At 41.6% G+C, this 22,464-nt stretch overlaps 1 protein-coding gene across 1 annotated transcript in view; it reads right to left on the reverse strand.

Annotated features, from left to right (window-relative positions):
- The window catches only part of ADAMTS20 (ADAM metallopeptidase with thrombospondin type 1 motif 20), a 339,290-nt gene extending 317,601 nt beyond the window's left edge, over positions 1-21,689 (reverse strand). Inside the window, exons 1-2 of the mRNA XM_088456448.1 lie at positions 21,234-21,689; positions 15,277-15,632 (exon numbers count right to left, since the gene is read on the reverse strand). Coding sequence (XP_088312574.1) covers positions 15,277-15,632; positions 21,234-21,324 — 447 coding nt within the window. The 5' untranslated portion in view covers positions 21,325-21,689. The remainder of the gene's footprint in view (positions 1-15,276; positions 15,633-21,233) is intronic.
- Between the last annotated feature and the right edge of the window lie 775 nt (positions 21,690-22,464).

Here is a 22,464-nt window from a genome sequence, read left to right on the forward strand (position 1 = left end):
TCCCAAATTTCTGCTCAAATTTTATTTTGCAATTTTGTTTGCAAACACTCATCAAGTTCAATTTGTGGGAATCTAGTTGAATACGCCACACCTTCTTCCTATCAGTCCTCCGCAATCTCTTCGACAACAGCATGCTACACATCACAGTAACTAAAACTAAATAGAGGGATTGATAGTTGAAATTGAAAAGTTATTTAGCATCAACATACAAAATAGGTAGAGTGCAGATTTAAACTTGAAAGGCAGTTAGAATTGATTAAAAAGTTGTAAAATGATGGCGCTAGAATTTTGGAAGACGAAAATATATCTTAATTACCTGTATAATCAGGATAAAAATGAGTAATTGATGGTTGGTAATTAGTCTATACAAAAAAAAGACGTATTTACCCAAGTGATCAGGATACATGTAATATGTACCTTAATAACATGGATGATCAGGATAAGCATAACGATAGGTAAAAAAAATAAAAAAATGGAACAAAACAATTGCTCAGAAGACACAATAAATATAAGTGCAAAAAATCCATAATCAAGTAAACAGATAATGCAAATTGAAAAACTACTTAAAAAAAACCATGAGGGATGAATCCCAATTGCCTACCAGAGAATGGCTTTGAGAAGTGTGTAGATGGAACAACAAACAAGTAGATCCTGGGTACCAAACAAGTTTTTGGCAACACTAATCGTTCATAAAAGCTCTGGATCCTGGTTTGGGTATTCTACTTCCTAAAAGATACAGCAGCCGTATGATGCGTTTCGAATAATATATTCCTATTACAAGTCTGGTTTCATTAGAACCAGGACAGCTAGTAGAGTTAGAAGAGCCGAAGTACAGCTAGTAGTAATGGTAAAATCTGCCATTGTTCCTGAAGAGTTATATGATCATTAGAGAACATCTCTGCACTGTAGAAATCATTATCTCTCTCCCATCCTAGCTTCAATAAACTCAGGGGCACCCTTCTTTGAAACAGCAGAAGAGTGGTCCCTTATATGTAATTGTCTGGTGATATACAGACAATATGAACCTGTGAAAAACAGACAATATATCAGCATGGACTATGAAAATGCTAGTAGGGATGGCAAATGGGAGAGCACTCAACCAGCATGATCTCCCCCATCCTGGTACTTACAGGGGGCATCCTTGTTTGAAAGATAAAAACATAAAAAAAAAGTGTTAAGAAGTTCATAGATGGGGAGGTTAAAGGTGCAAATCTCCCCCATCCATAATCAAAGGGATTGCCTTATTTTATAGGGTAAGGGGACTAATTTTCAAAATGGTGTGCTTTGTTGAGTGACTATGATAAAGAAAAATGCTTTATCTTTTCAAGAAAAGAAGAGCACACACATTTGCTTTTAGGATACTTAATTTCAATAGAAATGAAAAACAATTTTTTTTGGTCATAAGATCGCTTCCTGAAAGGCCGGATACTCTTCCCCTCCTTCTTAAGACTAGCGCAATAGGTATGCCAGGACAGAACCTGAAAATATATCAATAACCATCACTATACTGCAAACATTTGCCAGGTCCGCCTCTTTTCATAGACTCTGTGCAGGCAAGAGATTATAGTTACTTCATATTTTATTGCCGTGAGTGTGGCAATAATAGATGCTAATTAAGTGGTTATAGATAAGCCCCTACAACTCTTTTTACTGTAGCTTCTGCAGAGGCAGGTAGAAACTGTTTATAATGATGTGCCTGTGTTAAAGAGTGATGTTGATGTGTAAAAGGAAAGTATGCCAGTCCGAAAGTTAAACAAGAATTATTTTAGTACTGAACACTTGAAGGATCCTAACCCTTGCAGAACAAGGAAGAATGTTTTTTTATAAAATGGAATGCCTCTAGACTTGATATTAGATTGTATGATCATAACACTGAAGTGCAGTCAGCAATTCCCAATATATTATGTTGCCTTTGGCCTACATGAAATTCCAGGCACTTTGCAAAGGATGATTTCAAATGTTTTTTTGTTTTTTTTCTTATAAGCATCAAAATAACAGCAGACATCAGTCTGCCTTGAAGATGTAATCATAGATCTTAAGGCCCCCATACATCAGCAATCTAAAAACCACAATTGAACAATTTGAAGATTTATTGCCCAATCTTAGGAATTCCCAATCGAGCAATCTGCGCCCATACACTACAGATCTTTTTCAGCGATTTGCAGATCGATTGCAGAAAACACAGATCGGACAATCTTGAAAGGCCCATCATTTTACTGGTAACGGTCTGCAAATCTGCTGATCATCTCCATACACTAGCAATCTACAGCCCCAATCCTAAAGGCCCCCATACATCAGAGATGGATTGCAGCAATCGTGCAATTTGCAATCGATTGTGTATAAAAATCTGCAATGTATGGGCTTCACAGATCGTAGATTGCAACCAAAAAGTGATTGGAATTGTTTAATCAGATTGTCCAATATGTTGGATTTCACAGATCGATTGGGGCTGTAGATTGCTAGTGTATGGAGATGATCAGCAGATTTGCAGACCATTTCTAGCAAAATGATGGGCTTTCAAGATTGCCAGATCTGTGTTTGCTGCAATCGATCTGCAAATCACTGAAAAAGATCTGTAGTGTATGGGCGCAGATTGCTCGATTGGGAAATCCTAAGATCGGGCAATAAATCTTCAAATTGCTCAATTGTGGTTTTCAGATTGCTGATGTATGAGGGCCTTTAGATCGGGCAATAAATCTTCAAATTGTTCAATTGTGGTTTTTAGATTGCTAATGTATGGGGGCCTTAACCCGCTTGCGAGCATGTCTGAATCAGGCCCTGTGTGTGGGGTCCTGAGGACCGAGTTTGAGAACCACTGCTTTAACAAATTGCTGCTTTAAATCTATTTGCTAAATTGAGAAATTTAGCTGCTGCCTGCAAGTTGAAGACCGTTACATTTGGGCCATAGACTATTTGTAAGACCGAATTGACAAATCCTGAAAAACATGCTCCATACTGTAGGTAAATTATTTGTAGAATAACATTGATAGGGGTAAAAGCTCATATTACATAGAAGCTATGCAAAACTAGCCTGACCAATAAATAAAATACAAGTGAAATTTAAGTATAACAGACTTATTTAGGAATATCTAATCACCTTATCCACCCATATATCTGACCTCACCAAGGGCAAACTATCAGTTAAGTTTAAAATGCCACCCAGTAGCAGAACAGGCTGTTCAGTACTTAAAATACACAAATTAGTTTGTATTTCTCATTGCCTATCCAAAACACGTGAGAGCCGGATAGTCAATATGGTTTGGTTTTCAAATCCGAACTTAACCAAGCCAAAAATGAACTGCTCATCTCTGTTAAAAATGCCCCTGTAAAAGCATCCAATTTTAAAAATAATTTAACATTTAGACATGAAAGATTTTCTTTTGCTGTTGTTTTTAATAAAATCTTAAGAAATGTATTCTGCATGAGTAAAATCTGTTTTACAAGGACATTGTGATAAACAAAGGATATCAGGTACATGGGAATCTCCATGCCACTGCAACCTGAAAAATAAAATAAGTTGCCGACTAACTTCACTTAGTTATTGGGAGTTTGTGAAGGTGTCCGGATCCAGATATCTGAATTCATCAATGTTACATACAACTTTTGCATGTACATTTGTGATGTCAAAATATTCATTTCATATTGGATCAATTTAGAAGTTGGCTGGCAACTTTCAGCATGGGGGCAAACACAAGCAAGTGGTCCCAACGTTTTTACCAGCAAACTGTGATGGAAAAATGGACGACAAAAAGTTTGTTGCCGTGGTTTGTTTGATGTGGATGTGGCTTAAATAGCCAATGAATTAAAACATTTGTAGAGTGTGTTTTTGAGACGCAGCATATATTACTGTTCTTACTGTGTGGGGTGGTATCCCCATTCTTTACTCCAAAATAATTATTGCAAAGAAGTCATTTTCTTATACTGGTGTGTAAAAAAAATTGCCAGTCGTTTATAAACAAATTTAAAATTTGTTATATGTGTTTTTTAGATGCAGCGTATATTACTGCACTTAGTGGGTGTTGTCATGTCTCCATCAGCTGCACATCAAAATCATAAGTGTAAAAATAAAAAAAAATAAAACATTTATTTTTTACTGGTGTCAAAAAAAAAATCCAGTCTTTTAATAAACGGCATGGTAAAGGTAACAGTCTCTCATTTCCCTATCTCATTGCACATTCAGTTAATGTGGTGGCAGTTAGGTTCAACAACAGTAGCTTTACTCCTGTCCTGGTGTAAAAAATAAAACCAATCATGGATCAGTGGATAGAGCGGCAGGATCAGCCCAGTACTCAGTAAAAGGGTAAAAAGAAAATATAAAACTAACATCAATAATATGGAAAAACTAAAACTAAATGCAAAGCTTCTTCTGCACTGCCTTCTTTGTGAGATCATACAGCTATAAGCATTGCATGTGTACTGCTTTAAACGTATATATGAATGAACTGCTGCTACTGTAAGAGCAAAATAGATTGTTCTAGACATTTCTAAATCAAAGCATGATAAAGATTTCCACAGTGTAATGCAGTGATTCCGAACCTCGGTCCTCAAGGCACACAAACAGTCCTGGTTTTGGTGACATCCATGGTTGAGCACAGATGGTTAAATCAAAATAACTGAGGTACTAATTAAGTCACCTGTGCTCAAGTATGGTTATCCTTAAAACCTGGACTGTTAGTGTGCCTTGAGGACCGTGGTTGGGAACCCCTGGTATAATGTGTCCACTTTTTCTGATAACTGTAACAAAAAAAAAATGCTGTCAGATTTGGGGAAATCAGTCTGACACCCCCCAAAAGATGCACTAACATTGGGGATCATTGTAGATGCCCCCGAATAGCCCTGCTGAAGGTATTTGGGGTACTTAAATGCTCTCATTAGCTGCTAATTACCGTCTTTGCACAAGTGGTGAAGACTATCATTTAGCAGTTTTTTTATTTATTTATTTATTTTTTTTGAAAATAAGTAGTCCCAGCAAATTTGGGGTACATTAAAATGGGTGCAAGCATGGTTAAAAAGTGAGGTTTTAAAAAAACGTAAAAAATGCACCTTCAGCAAGCAAGAGAAAAACCTCTCCCATACTTGCAGACCCCCCCCCCAAAGTCTATTTCGCTAGTTTCTAAGTTTGTACCCCAACTTTGTACTTTTTCGCCCCCTTTTTCAAAGTCATTTTTTGAGGTGTTATTTAAAAAATGTTAGGGGTTTTTTTTTTTATGCAGTTTACCTCTGGGGACCTGTCCCAAGGGTGCAGGGTGGTTTCCCCACCTTTGCACCCCAAAACCGCAATTCTGCACTTTTTTTCGACTGCTATTCATAGGCGAAACTTTTCCGCCGGGTACATTGCATTGAGTTTCCGCACCGGTGAAAAGTTGCCACAATTGATTACGGGAATAAGTTTCCACTGGCGAAATGACGTCACCAGCGACACTTTTTCAACGAAAACGGCTTTTCGACGCTGATTGAATACGGCCCACAGTTGTGAAAACTTTACTTGGATTTAGGATTAAAGGTACACTAACCAAATTGATTAATGTTTAATTCTAAGTTCACTACATTTATGTTTTAGCCTTATGGTGGGTACACACTACACGATATGCTCCCTGAGCGATATCGTGTAGTGTGTCCCCGGCAGGCTGTGCTCAATGTCGTTCATGACATTGAGCACAGCCGCTGAACGATATCATTAACGATATCGTTCAGCGCCAGGCTCTCTCCCCCATTCCCTGACATGCAGCAACCTGACGAGATCGTCAGGTTGGCCTGCATGTCAGCCCGATGAACGATAATGACGAACCCCCTGCGGGAACGCGCGTCGTCGTTATCGTTCATCTTTTTGGTGTTAAAAATGGACGATAAAGTGGACGACTGAACGATAACGATATCGTTATCGTTCAGTCGTCCACTTTATCGCCCAGTGTGTACGCACCATTAGACAAGCAAAATGTTAGAAGCATAAAGCCAAAAGTATAACAAACTGCAGGCTCTGAGCCATATTCAATTAGAGGCAAACTTTTCGCCTGTCCGACTGTTCGCTTCATTCGCCTGTTTCAGAGGAGAATTTATTCCGTGCTCGTCCCCGCTTTTCGCCTAATTCAATTGCAAAACAGGCGAAAATGGAAATAGGCGAATGCGGAACAGGCGAAAAGTACTGAAAGAATTGGGGAAATCAGTCTGTACCCCAGAAAAAGATGCACTAACATAGGGAATCAGTATAGATGTGTACTAATAGCCCTAATAAAACTATTTTGGGTACTTAAGTTGTGTAAATTGCTTGCTATTAGCGTCTTTGTAAAAGTGGTGAAGAATGGAATAAAGCTGTATTTTTTGGTGAAAATAAGTATTCCTGTCAAATTTGGGGTGCTTGAAAATGGGTGCTAGCATGTTTTTATGGCTCTAAAGTGAACTTTTAAAAAACTTGAAAAATCCAACTGCTGCATGCACCTGCATTCCCAAAACACCCATACTTAGGGACCCCCAAGAAGTCTGTTTCGCTACGCTTATGTTTATCCCCCTACTTTTTAAATTTTCACCCCAAAAATGACATGTCTTTTTTGGGGTGTTCTTAGATTTATGTTTCTCGTTTTTTTGCGTATTTGTCCTTTGGGGGGGCTGTCCCAAGGGGTCTGAGTTGTTTCCCCACGTTTGCACCCCAAAATAAAGATTTTGCATTTCTTTTCACCAGCTATTGATTGGAGAATAATTTTTGGAGAATTGTTTCCACTTAGGCGAAATTGCCCTGGTATTGAATTTGGCAAATTTTTTTTTAAGCCAAATTTTCACAAAAAAACAGGCAATCGCAATATATATATATATATATATATATATATATATCTTTTTTTAGGCTAGTGCCTATAAATTACATAGTCCTTAAAGACACAGGCACAAACATATACAGGGAGGTATTAATAATAAACTTGTACAGTTGCAGATAAGAAAAACAACAGTAAAACTGAAAACACTAAAGGTCCCTTTTATTATAATTTTCGGGGGGGGGGGGGGGCGTGTTTACATTATCATTGAGAAAATTATGACGAGACTGGCATTGTAGTATATTAAAATAATGCCTGAATAACCAAAATACTACACCTAGGGCCGTATTCAATTCGGAGCGAAAATGTATCGCCGATAGAGACTTTTTGCCAGGCGGAAACTTATCTCCGTATTCAATTGCAAACACTTTTCGCGTATGCAAAAACGCAATGCAATGAAATGGGCGAAAAAGATTCGCCTCTGAATAGGTGGAGAAAAAAAAAGTGCAAAATTGCTATTTTGAGGATCAAAGGTGGGGGAACCACTCAGCACCCTTGCGAAAGCCCCCCAAAGGATAGCTGCATCAAAAACCCTTAAAAAAGTGAGGAATACCCCAAAAAAAGTACTTTGAAAATGGGGGCGAAAAAGTGCAAAGTGGGGGTACAAACTTAAAAACTAGCAAAATATACTTTTGGAGGGTCTGCAAGTATGGGTGAGGTTTTTCCAACTTCACTTGAGCGACTTTTAAATTGCTTGCACCCATTTTCAAGTACCCCAAATTTTACAGAACTACATATTCACCCAAAAAAAAAACAGCTTAATGCTATTCTTCACCACTTGTGCAAAAACGCTAATTAGAAGAAATTGACACACCTTAAGTACCCCAAATAGCTTTATTAGGGCTATTCGGGGGCATGTACATTGCTCCCCAATGTTATTGCATCTTTTAGGGGTTGTCAGGCTGATTTCCCCAATTCTGACAGCACTATCGCCTGGTTTGCAGTCGCCGGGTTGCGTTTTCGCGTCTTTTGGAATTGAATAGGGTGAATCGCGGGTACGCGCACGATATAGTTTCCACTGCTAAATAACAAGAAAAGTACGGCATGCAAAACTTTATCGCATACACAAAACAACACGCTATAGCAAAGGAGGGACTCACTTTTCAAAAATGAGCGGGTCCTGCAGGACGCGCTCTGTGCACGCCAGCCCAGTAACTTGCCCGGTGTCTCCCCATCCAATCAGCATGGGCGGCAGCATCTCCTCTTTGGTGAAATGCCAGTGAAAGCCCCTAACCCCCTCCTTGCCCCTCAGTGCTTTTAGCTATCTGCTCTTGCCTCCTCCCTATCCCCAACACTGCCTGTCCCTAGCCCACTCCTTGCCCCCCAGCACTGTCGCAACTGCTGTCTGCACTTACCCCCTTACTACCCTCAGCACTGCCTGTCCTTACTCACCCTCTATCCCCAGCTCAACCCCAATTGCTACCTGCCCCAGCACTGTCCCAACTGCTGCCTGTCCTCACCCCCCCATAATATGTGATGGGACCCAGAAACAGCAGAGCAGGTCCCCAATTTTGCAAAGTTAGGGGCCCCTGGGACCCACAAATTTTTCTGCTCAGCGCGATCACTGCCTAATAGATGCCTCTCTTATTTATTATTTATTTATTACCAGTTATTAACATAGCGCACACATATTCCACAGCACTTTGCAGATAATATTTGTTCATTCACATCAGTCCCTGCCCCAGTGAAGCTTACTATCTACAGCCATGGCCAAAAGTTTTGAGAGTGACACAAGTATTGGTTTTCACAAAAAGTTTGCTGCTTCTGTGTTTTTAGAACTTTTTGTCAGATGTTACTATACTATGGTCAGGGCCGCAACTAGGGGGGCTAGAGGTGCACATGCACCGGGTACCAGAATGCAGGGGGTGAAAAAGGGATGACTCACTGTGACTTGGGGGCTGCAGAGTCAGAAAACGGCCATCCAAAAATGGCCGCCGCCAAGGAGGAAACGGATGCTAGAGGTCCTTACTGGACCTCTAGTGTGTCTCCTCCTTGGCGGTGGCCATTTTTGGATGGTAATTTTCAGCAGATTCCATGCGGACTAGCCGCCCAAATGGACTCTGCTGAAAACGGCCATCCAAAAATGGCTGCCACCAAGGAGGAGACAGACACTAGAGGTCCTACTGGACCTCTAGTGTCTGTTAGGCGAGTGAAAGTGCCGGGAGAAGATGCTGAAAGCTGCATCTTCTCCCGTGAAACCCCCTGGCAATGAGCATAAACCCCATGGCAACTAGCATAAACCCCATGGCAAAGAGCATGTAACCCCATAGCAATGAGCATAAACCCCATAGCAACGAGCATGAATCCTCCTGGCATCGAGCATGAAACCCCAGACAACGAGCATGAAACCCCCTGGCAATGAGCATAAAACCCCTGACAATGAACAGGTAATTTTAAAGTAATTAGAAGCCTTACTGTGGGGCATAAAATGGTGTTGGGCAAATATGTAAGTGGCACTTTGGTAATAGGCATGTGTGTGTGGCATAATGTGTAATGGGCATTATTGTGTGTGGAATAATGTAAGTCACTATACCAGGGACGTTTGACTAGTGCACTGCCTTATGGAGGAGCAAGGACAAAATCCAGGTACAGGAAGGGAGGGGCGCAAAATTGCTACCTTGCAACATGTGACAGATATTCTAGTTTCGGCCCTGCTATGGTATACTGAAGCAAAATTACAAGCATTTCATAAGTGTCAAAGGATTTTATTGACAATTACATAAAGTTTATGCAAAGAAGCAATATTTGCAGTGTTGATCCATCTTTTTCAAGACCTCTGCAATTCGCCCTGGCATGCGGTCAATCAACTTCTGGGCCACATACTGACTTATGGCTGCCCATTCTTGCCTAATCAATGCTTGGAGTTTGTCAGAATTTGTGGGTTTTTGTCCACCCGCCTCTTGAGGATTGACCACAAGTTCTCAATGGGATTAAGGTCTGGGGAGTTTCCTGGCCACTGACCCAAAATTTCTATGTTTTGTTCCCCAAGCCACTTTAGCCTTATGGCAAGGTGCTCCATCATGCTGGAAAAGGCATTGTTCGTCACCAAACTGTTCTTGGATGGTTGGGAGAAGTTGCTCTTGGAGGATGTTTCGGTACCATTCTTTATTCATGGCTGTGTTCTTAAGCAAAATTGTGAGTGAGCCCACTCCCTTGGCTGAGAAGCAACCCCACACATGAATGGTCTCAGGATGCTTTATTGTTGGCATGACACAGAACTGATGGTAGCACTCACCATTCCTTCTCCAGATAAGCGTTTTTCCAGATGCCCCAAACAATCTGAAAGGGGATTCATCAGAAAAAACAACTTTACCCCAGTCTTCAGCAGTCCAAACCCCATGTCTTTTGCAGAATATCAGTCTGTCCCTTATGTTTTTCCTGGAGAGAAGTGGCTTCTTTGCTGCCCTTCTTGACACCAGGCCATCCTCCAAAAGTCTTCATCTCACTGTGCATGACGATGCACTCACAACTGTCTGCTGCCATTCCTGAGCAAGCTCTGCACTGGTGGTGCCCCGATCCCGCAGCTGAATCAACTTTAGTAGACGGTCCTGGCACTTGCTGGACGTTCTTGGGCGCCCTGCAGCCTTCTTCACAACCATTGAACCTCTCTTCTTGAAGTTCTTGATGATCTGATAAATGGTTGATTTAAGGTGCAATCTTACTAGCAGCAATATCCTTGCCTGTGAAGCCTTTTTGTGCATGACTGCACGTTTCCTTGCAGATAACCATGGTTAACAGAGGAAGAACAATGATTTCAAGCCCCACCCTCCTTTTAAAGTTTCCAGTCTGTTATTCTAACAATCAGCATAACCAAGTGATCTCCAGCTTTGTCCTCGTAAACACTCTCATCTGTGTTAACGAGAGAATCACTGACATGATGTCAGCTGGCCTTTTGTGGCAGGGCTGAAATGTAGTGGAAATTTTGTTTTTGGGATTAAAGAGCTCATTCAGACCCGCTCGCAAGATGCGATCGCTCACTGGCAAAAAGGGTCCGGATATTTAAATTAAGCGCTCGCACTGCGTCGCGTAAGGATGCCCTCTATGTCTTAGCGAGCTATGGCAATGAGCGCTCGCTAGTGTATAAAGATGCCCCCTTGCCATTCACAACACACGTCATCTCCGGGAATTGTAGGATTAATCTGTAACATCGAGAGCCATCGGAGAAGCTCGCAGCCCTTGAGGCTACCTTTCCCCGCCGCAAGCACTGCGATCAGTGCGGGCTGAAATACATGCAGGCAACATGTACAATAACACTACTTTGCTAATTATGCACGCCCTTTAAACGGCGTTTTGACGGACTGACACGCCTGCATTCGCAGCACCACTCCCCCGTTCACAAACACCTTCCCCTGTTACCACCCACAAATGGCACATTATTTGTCACTCAAAGTAGCGACCTGACAGTGGCTTACGAGCAACCAAAATCAGATCGCAAATACTGGCTTGCGCACGGGCACTGCGAATTATACGCATGCGCAGATGGGCAAAAATCGCTCACAGCGAGCAAGCGCAACTTAGTGAGCAGGTCTGAATCAGGTCCTAAGTTCATTGTCATGGTAAAGAGGGACTTTGCAATGAATTGCAATTCATCTGATCACTCTTCATGACATTCTGGAGTATATGCTATGTCCACATAATCCTCTACTTTATCCACCCCATTCCTCCCCCTCTTGTCTCCTCCACTTGTTGTTCCCCCTTTTTTCTCTAATCAGTCTGCTTTCCAACCCTCTGCTTCTTTCCCCCATCTTTCCTGTTCCTCCACGCTCAACCACCTCCCTCCCTCCATGGCTTTGTTACCCCACCACTATGCCCTCCTGGTTCTGCCTGTCACCTCCAAGGCTGCCAAGAGAAATTCTGGGCCCGGGTACTGCAACATCCTGTGGGACCACAGCATGTATGGCTGCACCCATTTCTGAGTGGGTCTAACATGTGAGATGCACCCACTCACAGGAGCATGGCATAGCACCCAGCAGCTGGGACTAAAGTAGTCACTACTGTATTGGGATGGCGGGACAGTCCCATAATAGCTGCATTTTTTATCAGGCTGTATATAGACGCTAAAATGTAACACACAATTCATTAAAATGCTACAACTTTATTTTGTACATCTCTCATGTAAATAACACATAAACAATCTATTTTCTGTCATAGAGATAGATGTATGAAGGACTTAATTTTTACATAACATCAGGTCATCTTAAACACACACATTCCGCAGCACATATCCTAACCCACTGATCCATGCTCTTTCCTCACTATCTACCCCATCTGTGTCGCCCCTGTCTGTCTGTCCTTCCCTTTTAGAATGTAAGCTCTCACGAGCAGGGCCCTCTTCCCTCACGTGCTTCTCCTCCCCCCTACGTATAGTATCATTTACTCCTAACTCCCCACAACAGCACCTAACACTTGGTTGCTCATGTCCTGCTGCTTGTGTTATGCAGCTATGTGTATAAACCATGTCCTTGTCCTGCATTGTTTTGTATTACTATTAACTGTTTTTCTTGTGTGCTCATTTATGTACTGTGTAAGGCGCTGCGGAACCTTTGTGGCGCCATATAAATAAAGGATAATAATAATAATAATATGCAAATTGCCATCATAAAAACTGAACCAGCAGACTTTGTGAAAAACAATACTTGTGTCATTCTCAAAACTTTTGGCCATGGCTGTACAAGCCTCCCCTTGTATTACTGACATGGGGTGAAAATGATGGACCACTTAATTTTAGTATGCAGAATTTAGATGGAAATAATATTACAATTGTCACACAAGGGATAATTTGTATGACATTAACCGTATCAACGATTAATTATTTAGAGAGATAATCATGTACAGTATGTACACACAAGTTAACCAGGTAGTAACTCAATTTGGGAGAAAGTACATTTAGTAAAACATCATAAACATTCAGTTTTTTATTGGTTCAATAAATGGTCTAGAAATGTTTGTGTGTGTATTTACAATGGCGTACAGACCAATTAACGGAGCGGCAATGTTCAAGTCCTAGAGGTAAAAATCACCCCATGGTGCCATTTAATAAACTTATGGTCATATAGAATAAATTTAAAATCAACAGCAAGGCATTAGAAGATAGTATCAATCCCTGAAACGCTACAGACGTGCATTTCACTTACAGCTTATTAATGGAGCCATTCCACACAATAAGGCAAACCAAAGTCAACTATATATACTCAATGTGGGGAACAGCGCGATGATGAATAGCTACGGGAGGGAGCTCCCGCAGCTATTCAATTCAATGCGCTGTGTGCCTTGTCAGGAAGCAGGTAATTCAGAGAATGACGGTTCTCACGACTTAACCTGGTTGTTAAGGCGCGGTAACCGGCATTCTCCAACCTAAAGTGCTGGGCATGCAACTGTTAGCTCTGAACTAAGCCGGCAAACAGCTGCGTGCCCGGCACTTTTGTCGGATTTCTCCTTGCATCCCCAGGGGGGTGTGAGAAGAAATCCTGTGCCCGCCCATACAGCGCATTGAATTGAATAGCTGCGGGAGCTCCCTCCCGCACCTATTCTCCATCGCACTGAAACAAATTATAGATAGTGTCTCAAGAGCGCTTCCTATTATTGATAAAATATACTTATTTCAATAGTCCTTATGTAGCCCGTCACTTTCTTCACAAAAATCCTCTTCAAATACCCGGTATATAAAACGAGAAGAAAACAAAAAAAAAAAAACACATATGTGTAGAATTGTTTAAATAATTGTATGGATATAGTTCTTTATAGAAGCGTTTCTACAAGGAATCAGTCTTCTCCTCTCAATTAGACGGTGTAATCACGTACCATACTCACTTATATTATGTATGGTACGAAGCATATAATGGTTTCTTTTATAAAACAGGTTTCACTAATACTTCATATGGTACAACATATAGCAGAATAGAGTTGTACCCTACTCACATAAAATAGAGTGGGGTCAATCATATAATGGTATCTTTCTCAAAGTGATCACGTACTACAACTCACTTCAAACAGATGCAGTACCAGCACATCAAGGTTTCTTTTATTCAGTTCTCCAAAAAACGATTACTTGCTGGATCATTTCCAATGTTTATTAAATATACAAAAATTAAAAAAATGCAAATCGCCAATCTTATATGGGGAACATCCAAAATATCGGACGATTTCACAAAGATATCCAGGAATAGTTGTTATAAAGGTGTCTAATCCCAGAGACAGTCCGGACCAGTCTCTAAAAAAAGCACACCTGGTATCTTAATGTAAATGAAATGTCCACAGTCCAAATGATCTCCAGGTAATGCACATTAACTCCTCTGACCAACGCGTTTCGATATTCAATCTTTCTCAAGGTCTCCTGAGAAGTGCACCCTGACTGTCTTATATACCCTAATGTAATCTAGATGGCACTGAATTGAATTCCCCCCATTGAATGATGACAACTAATTATTTGGGGAAAATGCTTTGTTGCAAGTGCTGGTTACAAACTCAAGTCACACCTAATCACAGTGTCACTGGATATTTTACAGTGCCAGAGTGTAACCAGCCTTATAGCCTGTACACACGGGACGATCAGACAACAATCAGATAACGTTGTCTGATCATCCTGCATGCGCTGGATGTTCGATATCGTACATCCAGCACATGCACCAACCACCAAACTACAATAACGACCCGTGATCAATGGTCCCGAGTCCCTATAGTAAACAGGGATGGGCGATATCGACCATCCGTGCCCGCACATCGAAGGTTGTTCGGTCGTTGGAGGAGGCTAACAAAAAAAAAATAGAAGGATGATAAAAAAGATCCAACGATATCGTTATCATTTATAATGTCCTTCTAATCTGACCGTGTTTATGCACCAGTACTGAGATCTGGCTGTTAGTTACAAAGCAAACGTGTATATATATTTATCAAAAATTATCATTATACCTGTACAAACACAGTAAATTAAAATCTTATGGAGCATACACACGGTCAGATTTGTCAGATCTGTCAGATGAACGATTTGAACGATTTTTACCAAAGATTTGAACGATTTTTGACTGCATTAAAATTAATGGAATCGTCCAAGTCTGACTGCAAACACATCAGATGTCAGATATCGTTATCTGACCATCGGGAAGGCGCATCGTTCAAATCGTTCATCTGACGGATCTGTCAGATATGTCAGATTTTCCTTCAGATATGAACGACTGAACGATTTTTAAATCGTTATCGTTCAGATCTGAAGGAAAAATCTGACCATGTGTATGCACCTTAAGCAAGTGAAACATGTATTTTGCCAATATGTACTTATGAAATATTATTAAAGTCGTTACATATGTTTGTCATTTAGAAACAGAAAGCAGTGATGATTGAACAAATAAATAAACATTCTCAACTTTATTATTGTGATCACTGATAACATTATTACTGAAAGCAGAATGGTTACATTGTGTTGTGGTTTGATATCATTATGATAAACAGTCAAACATCCAAGAATGAATAAACTCACCAAGCCGCCACATAGACTTAAGAATGCTGGATGTGTCTCCAAACGATTGACATGCCCTCTGTGGAAACAGTGTTTGAGGTCTGAGGAATCAAGCAGGGCATGACTTTGGTTTCCAATATGCACAACTTTGTAAGAATCCGCAATAAAGCTTGCATCATTGGTAAGGTTCAAATGAAATAGCTGTCCATAGGCAGCAATATGATAATATGTCCTGTTGACATCAGGTTGTGATGTTTGAAGTTCTAGACTCCTTTTTTTTCTTCTGAAATGTTGGGTAAGAGGGAAGACTTCTCCGAAATCATTTACTCGAGAAGGTATGACAATCTCATATGATGAAAGAGTTTTCACAAAACTAGCTGTAAAATAACAACATACCAGAAACAATTCAGACTCTACTAGTAATATCATAGTGTATTTATCATATGTTTCAATAATAGAAGTTAATTAAAAAAAAGCCATGTTTTCAGTGTCTGAAACATTGGATATATAAACAACATACAGATGTGTCCTTGCTCATCTAGCCTCAATATGCCAAGCAGCGCGATGTGCCTAACGTGAGTGAGCAGTCCTGTGCACCAGGCGAGTGTGCTAATGAATTTGATATGCGACACATTTATATCTGTGTGTGACTGAGACTGTAACGGAACATGGTATGGAAAAAAGCTGTGCCTGCTACATCAAAGCACTTTAAATGCTGGTTGAGAGACTCAGTCACTGTGTCACATATCAAAGTAATCAGCACAGTCTCCTGGTGTGTCCTAGTCGCATCGCACTGTGATAGATGCATTTTCTGCAAAAATGGTGCAAAAAAGATGCCCTGCACTATCAGAGTCTCACGGGACCAGGCGCATCACGACAGGCTGTTTGACGTGAGGACACATCTGTATTGTACTTTTTCTATGTTAATTAAGATACTGTTAATTTCCATTGAAAGCCATGTAAGCAAGGTTCCCATTTTATCAGAGTTACTTACAAGTTTTGAAGACTCGTAGGAGTATATTTACTAAGATGCAGGTATTTAGAGGTGGAGATGTTACCCATAGCAACCAATCAGATTCTAGCTATTACCTACTAGAAGTTGCTAAATAAAAGTTAAGTAGAATCTGATTGGTTGCTATGGGCAACATCTCCACTTCTAAAAACCTGCACTTTAGTAAATATACCCCATAGACTTACTGACATTTTGTCCCCCTATTCTTCAAAGGTAAAAATATGGATACGGAATACTATTAATGTATTCATATTTCTCTCATATTACCTCGGTCCTCTCTAATCTGTACAGGTTCAACTCTTGAAATATATTTTTTTGGTAAGTTTGTTTTACAACCCATGCATCATTCATTTCAGAAAATTGTATTAATGAGCTTTTGGAAATCGTTCCTCCGGTACTTTACACATTACTCCAGATCCAAGTCTTACCATTAACCGATAAAGTGTCAACATTATTTCCCTCTTCCTACATCTAATACCTCAGTATAACCTACTGGCAGCACTGGATGCTAGTCACTAGAATTGGTAATTAATAAACCTATCTAAAGAAGCACTATGGATGCGTATAAACAGTGTATCTAAAAACACATATACAGTCTTCAGATCCGGCACTCCCTGTTAATCAGAGAAACTTTACCCCATTGCCAGCGTGAGCATAACGAAATTCTATAATAAACAAGCAGAGTAAACGCGGCACTCAGGGGTTCAATAAGACTCGTGACACCAAATTTCCTGGGGTCAACGTTTCAATGTCTGTACATTTTCGTCCTGATGAATGCACAGACATTGAAACGTTGACCCCAGGAAATTTGGTGTCACTAGTCTTATTGAAACCCCTGAGTGCCGCGTTTACTCTGCTTGTTTTAAAAAAAAAATTATATATACACACATAAACCACAGAATCCCACCATATATTTTGCTATTATCTGCCATAAACACCATACTATACAATCACATAGCAAACAAAGACTGTCCAATACTTAAGGGTTATGTGTCTGCTCCTCGTGGAACTCCGACGCGAATTATAGGTCATGTGCAGACATTCTCCGTAGGAATGAATGGAGCCACACTGGCTGGTCAGAGCGTGGGAACTACCATAAACTTTCCATTCAGCGCGGCCCCATTCATTCCTATGTAGAGTGTTCGTGAAATACCTCTAATACACATTGGGGCGCCACAAAGGTTATTTATTTTGTTAAGAATCCAGAATGCTACATGGACTAAAGAGAAGTCTCCCATATGGATTGAGAGAATAATAAGTGGGAAAATGAAGTGTGTGGGGGAGTGTTTATTTAGTAATATACTTTTAGTACAGTGTGTGTACTGTCATTATTATTATTATTTAATTTATTTATTTTTTTACACTTGCAATACGGGTGCCAGCAGGCCCTTGATGCCCCGGCATTTGGCACTTGTGATTGCCAAGTGCCATTAGGCCTTGGCCGGCTTGCTGAGACCTGCAGCCCACCTGTAAATAACAGTTTTAATTACTATTATCTCTGCACTCAAAGCCACAGGGGTGCGGAGAGCCCAGGGCTGGTTTTCCTTAATGGTGGGGGATCCCATTTTTAGGGGGGTCCTCACTTCTCAAATGATTCCAGCTCTGAGCTGACCAGTCTAGGGCTGGTTTAACATTATGGCTGCATGTCTTTTCTATAGTGTCACCAGCCCCGGCCTGTTCGGCCTAGTGCTGGTTATTAAAAAACTGGATATCATTTTTTTGGGGTAACCACGCGCCATTTTTTACATTTAAGCATTTTTACACTGTTTATGAAACAAAGCCTGCACAGATCCTAGTGACCTGTGCAGTGCTTTTCTCAAACTCGCCTGCCAGAGGAAGGTCTATTATTTGAGCTGCTTTGCCGTCAGCTTTGCGACGGGTTCTACCTGCCGCATAGTAAATCCAGGGATTTTATGCTTCTACTGAAAAAAACATTGATGTTCAATGTCGTGTTCTAAAGTCTGAATAGACGGCGGATTTCTGGCAGTTTTGCGACCCTCTGATTTACTAAAAGCAAAACCATTGTGAATCCACCAAAAAAAGCCAAACTCACACTCCTAAGTGGATGATTCTGAGACATGCTACTGTGACTACTTTAGCATCTTTTGCATAGTGATGTCTGCGACTATATACTAATGCTAGAATTAGCCCTTCCCCCTATTTACAAGCATGCATCTGTATGTACAAGCATGCAACTTAATGTACAAACATGCATCTGAATGATGTACAAGCATGCATCTGAATGTACAAGCATGCATCTGAATGTACAAGGACTGAGATGACCACACTGAGCCTCTTCAGACACTGTATTACCCATTGGTGCATTTGTGTACACAACCACATCATCGACACTCCCACAACATGCCCATAGGACAAACTACCTCCATTCATCTAATTAACCACCTCCCAGTCAAACAAGGGTGACCCATTTTTGTATCTTGTATGGTGGGGGAGAAGAGGGACTTAAAGTCCTTTCCCCGCCCTTTTCATTATTATTTTTTTTTTTATTTTGTTTTTTACAGATCAGAGCACTTGCAGGAAGTCTCGGATTATCCACACCGGTAATCTGGACCAATAGGGAAAGTTGAGAAATAGTGGATGACGAGCCCCACTCATCATCGGCAGTTTTACAATACATGCGAGTGACACATGGGACAAAACAAAAAGATAGTCATCATCCTTTGCAATTGCATTCATTCTGCAATGCAAATGGGTAGCTGTGAACAACATATTTTAGAAGTACATTTGCAGATCTACTAAACCAGACACAAGCTGAAAAAACTGATACAAAGTAAACTCATTTATCTGAAATCTATTACAATGATTATTTAGTTTACTTAAAAAAATCTAACAGTAATGCTGCGTACACACGGTACGATTAAACTGGACGATTTGAACGATAATGATATTGTTCATTTCGTTATCGTTCAAATCATCCAGTTTTTGGCCCCTTCCAACCCACCAATGATGCGCGGGCATGTATGGACGATAACGATATCATCCATCGCCCGTGCATGCTTGTCAACTTGGTCGATATCGACCAAGTTACTATAGGGACCCGCGATCGTTGATCGCTAGTCGTTATAGTCGTTAGTGAGTTGGTGGTGTGCTGGATGATCGATATCGATCATCCAGCACACCAGGAGGTTGCAGGACGATCAGACAATGATATCATTACTGTTGTCTGATCGCTGATAACGTATTGGCTTTCCCATACAAAGGAAGCATAACATTTCCAAAGTAGGCAGGTGGCACCAACATGCAGTATAAATGCTGATAGATTATTGTAAGACAGAAATCCAATTTTTTCCATCTCTTGAAAAATGTCATGCGCGCGTGTGCGTGTGTATATATATCAAATTACTAGTCAATTAATCTGACCTTGAACAACCCAAAGTTTCAATTGTTTGATTGTATTAATGTTTTCAGTGGAAAATTAATGAGTGCTTGACACGAATATACTTTGGGCCATATTCAATTTGAGGCGAAAAGCTGTTTCCGCGTATTTTTGGCGAAAACTTTTTGCCGATGACGTCATTTTCGCCTGTTTTGCTTTTACTCCGTTTTCAATTTGAAAGACTTTCCGCCTAGGCGGAAAGTCAATGCAATGTAATAGGCGGAAAAGTTTCGCCTATGAATAGGAGGCGGAAAAAAGTGCAGAATTGGGGTTTTGGGGTGCAACATTGTGGGAACCCCCGTGCATCCTTCAGACAGTCCCCCAAAGGTAAACTGTGTCAAAAAATGTTTTTAAAAACTTAAGAACACCCCAAAAAATTAGTTTGAAAAAGGGGGCAAAATAAATAAATAAAATGGGGTGACTAAGTTAAAAACTAGCGAACTTGACTTTGGGGGGGTCCCCAAGTATGCCCCAAGTGTTTTTTTGATTGCAGGTGCTTGTGGCAGGTGGATTTTTCACGATTTTTTCAACTTCACTTTAGCAACTTTTAAATATGTTGACCCCAATTTTTAAGTACCCCAAATTTGCTAGGATAAGTTATTTTCTGAAAAAAAATACTCCTGAATACTATTCTGCATCACGTATAGAAAAACGCTATTTAGCCCGTTTAAGAACACCAAATACCTCCAGCAAGACAAATCGAGGGGTACCATAGGGAGCCCCCATGTCAGAGCATCTTTTTGGGGGTGTCAGGCTGATTTCCCCAAATCTAACAGTACTTTCCGCCTGTTTAAGTTTCGCCGGGTCCCGTTTTCGCGTACTTTCAAATTTAATACGGGGTGAAGCGGGCACGTGCGCAATACTTTTCCGCCTACAAAACAGGCGAAGTAGGCAAAAAGTCCGGGACACGAAAAAGTATCGCGGCCCGGCTCAAACTAAATACGGCTTTGTTTTACATAGATTTGTAAAACAAAATACATGCATGTCAAGTATCCATTCAAAAACTGTTTTCAATACAAAGTTACTCAGGGACACTGTTAACTGGGTTTTCTTTCATCTTGTCCTCATTGGACACCTTGTACTGTACAGTAGGCTGAGCCATACACATGCCCACATTACAGACCTTTCTGCCTAACTGGTCATAAGCTTCCTGCCCACCTCATGTTTTAGTATGTGTATAGTCTGTAGCAAAGCGTAGTAGGAACCAACTGTGGCACTTATAAATATCATAAATGTAATAATTGAAACATGGGGTAAATGTGGCTGAAACGTGTGATACAATTTTAGAACACTGCTGACAGTTCTGTGTCGGCTTGTGCCTTGCATCCTGAACACATATATTTCCCCTAGGTGTGCCTCATATAGATTTCACTGGCTGCAAGATTATATATACACACACATTTTTGTCTTCACCAGCCTCCCAATGTGAGCTGCTGGCACGGATTCCCATTCATTTCTTGTACGCGGCCCAGATTAGTAAATGAGGGTTAGCCCTCCCCAGGCAGGCAGAGCAGCTGTGGTTACAATGTGATAGTCCCATGCTGTCAGTGACTGGTTGCATTACAGTACCTTGCTTGGGGTGAAGCCGGTTTTCCAAGGACCGTGTGTGCAGAAAGCAAAGATGACAGATCAGCCCCGTCAGCCAGTTTGCAACCAGCATGATCCCTCCTGTGTACAAGAGACAACGAGAACCAGGGTTCCCTTTTCCCCTCAGTTACCTCCTTCGGTCGCTCTCCCCCAACCTGCGCCCCTCGGATCCCCGGGGAGCCCTCACAAGACCTCCCGCTGCAACAGCCGGACGCCTGTGCCGACTCTCTGACACTGTAGCCCCTCACAAACTCGCCGTCCCCTCTGCATCGCTTCTCCCAGGTCCTGTCAGCCCGCGCAGCCGGGCATGCAGTGTGTGAGCGGGGAGCACCTCATGTACAGTACGTGTGTGTGACACCAAGCAGCAAGCACAGGGCTGCTGAGGGGAGGAAATATCACTGCCAGCAACTCTGCTGCTCTCTGACCATCCCAGGACCCCGACATCAAAGACGAGATCCCGCCTTGTGGGCGAGCCCCTGACAGACTGCCCTTATTGCAGCCAGACTATATACTGTGCAGGAAGCTCCGCACACACTGCTGCAAGTGCAGCCTAATCTACATACTGTACTGTAGTATAACGGTATGCTGCAGAGCCGGCGCAAAGCGCTCAGCAGCTCCTACACTACAGGGAGTACCCAGGCTGGAGAAGCGCTCTCCCTGCAGCAGCTGCTGAGACAATTCTTGCATCTACCGGCTGCCGCTGCGCCTGTCACACTGAGACAGCCAGCGGCAGCCTACTGTGGAGAAAAGTGCGGCTGAGCTCCAGTACCTGTAGGACGATCATCCTGACCTGAAGCGCCGGGGTGGATGCCTGGATGGCAGCTGAGTGTCTGCTCCTCTCTTCAGTGAGTCCCTCTTTTCCTGTTCCCTGCTTGAAAGATCGTCAGGCTGGGAACAAGAAGGGACAGTCTGCAAAATATATGCAAGTTTACAAGTGTATTCTATTTCAAACACTGTTGATTACACTTGAATAGTGGAAGTACTTTGTACACTGGGCCTGATTCAGAGCCGGATGCTATTTGCGCTCGCTCGTTCAGAAAAAGGGGCCAGCTATTTAAATTGAGCGCTCGCTCTTTGCGGTCTGTTGACGCCTCTATGTGTGAGCGAGCGAACGAAACATGCGCTCGCTATTTTGTAAAAACGCCCCCTGGCCGCTCGCATCCTACGTCATCTCCGCTATTTATTTGAGTAATCGAGTACATCGAAAGGCGTC

This window comes from Taudactylus pleione, unplaced genomic scaffold (assembly GCF_031769625.1).
Source record: "Taudactylus pleione unplaced genomic scaffold, aTauple2 ptg000041l, whole genome shotgun sequence".
In the NCBI taxonomy this organism is placed as follows: Eukaryota; Metazoa; Chordata; class Amphibia; order Anura; family Myobatrachidae; genus Taudactylus; species Taudactylus pleione.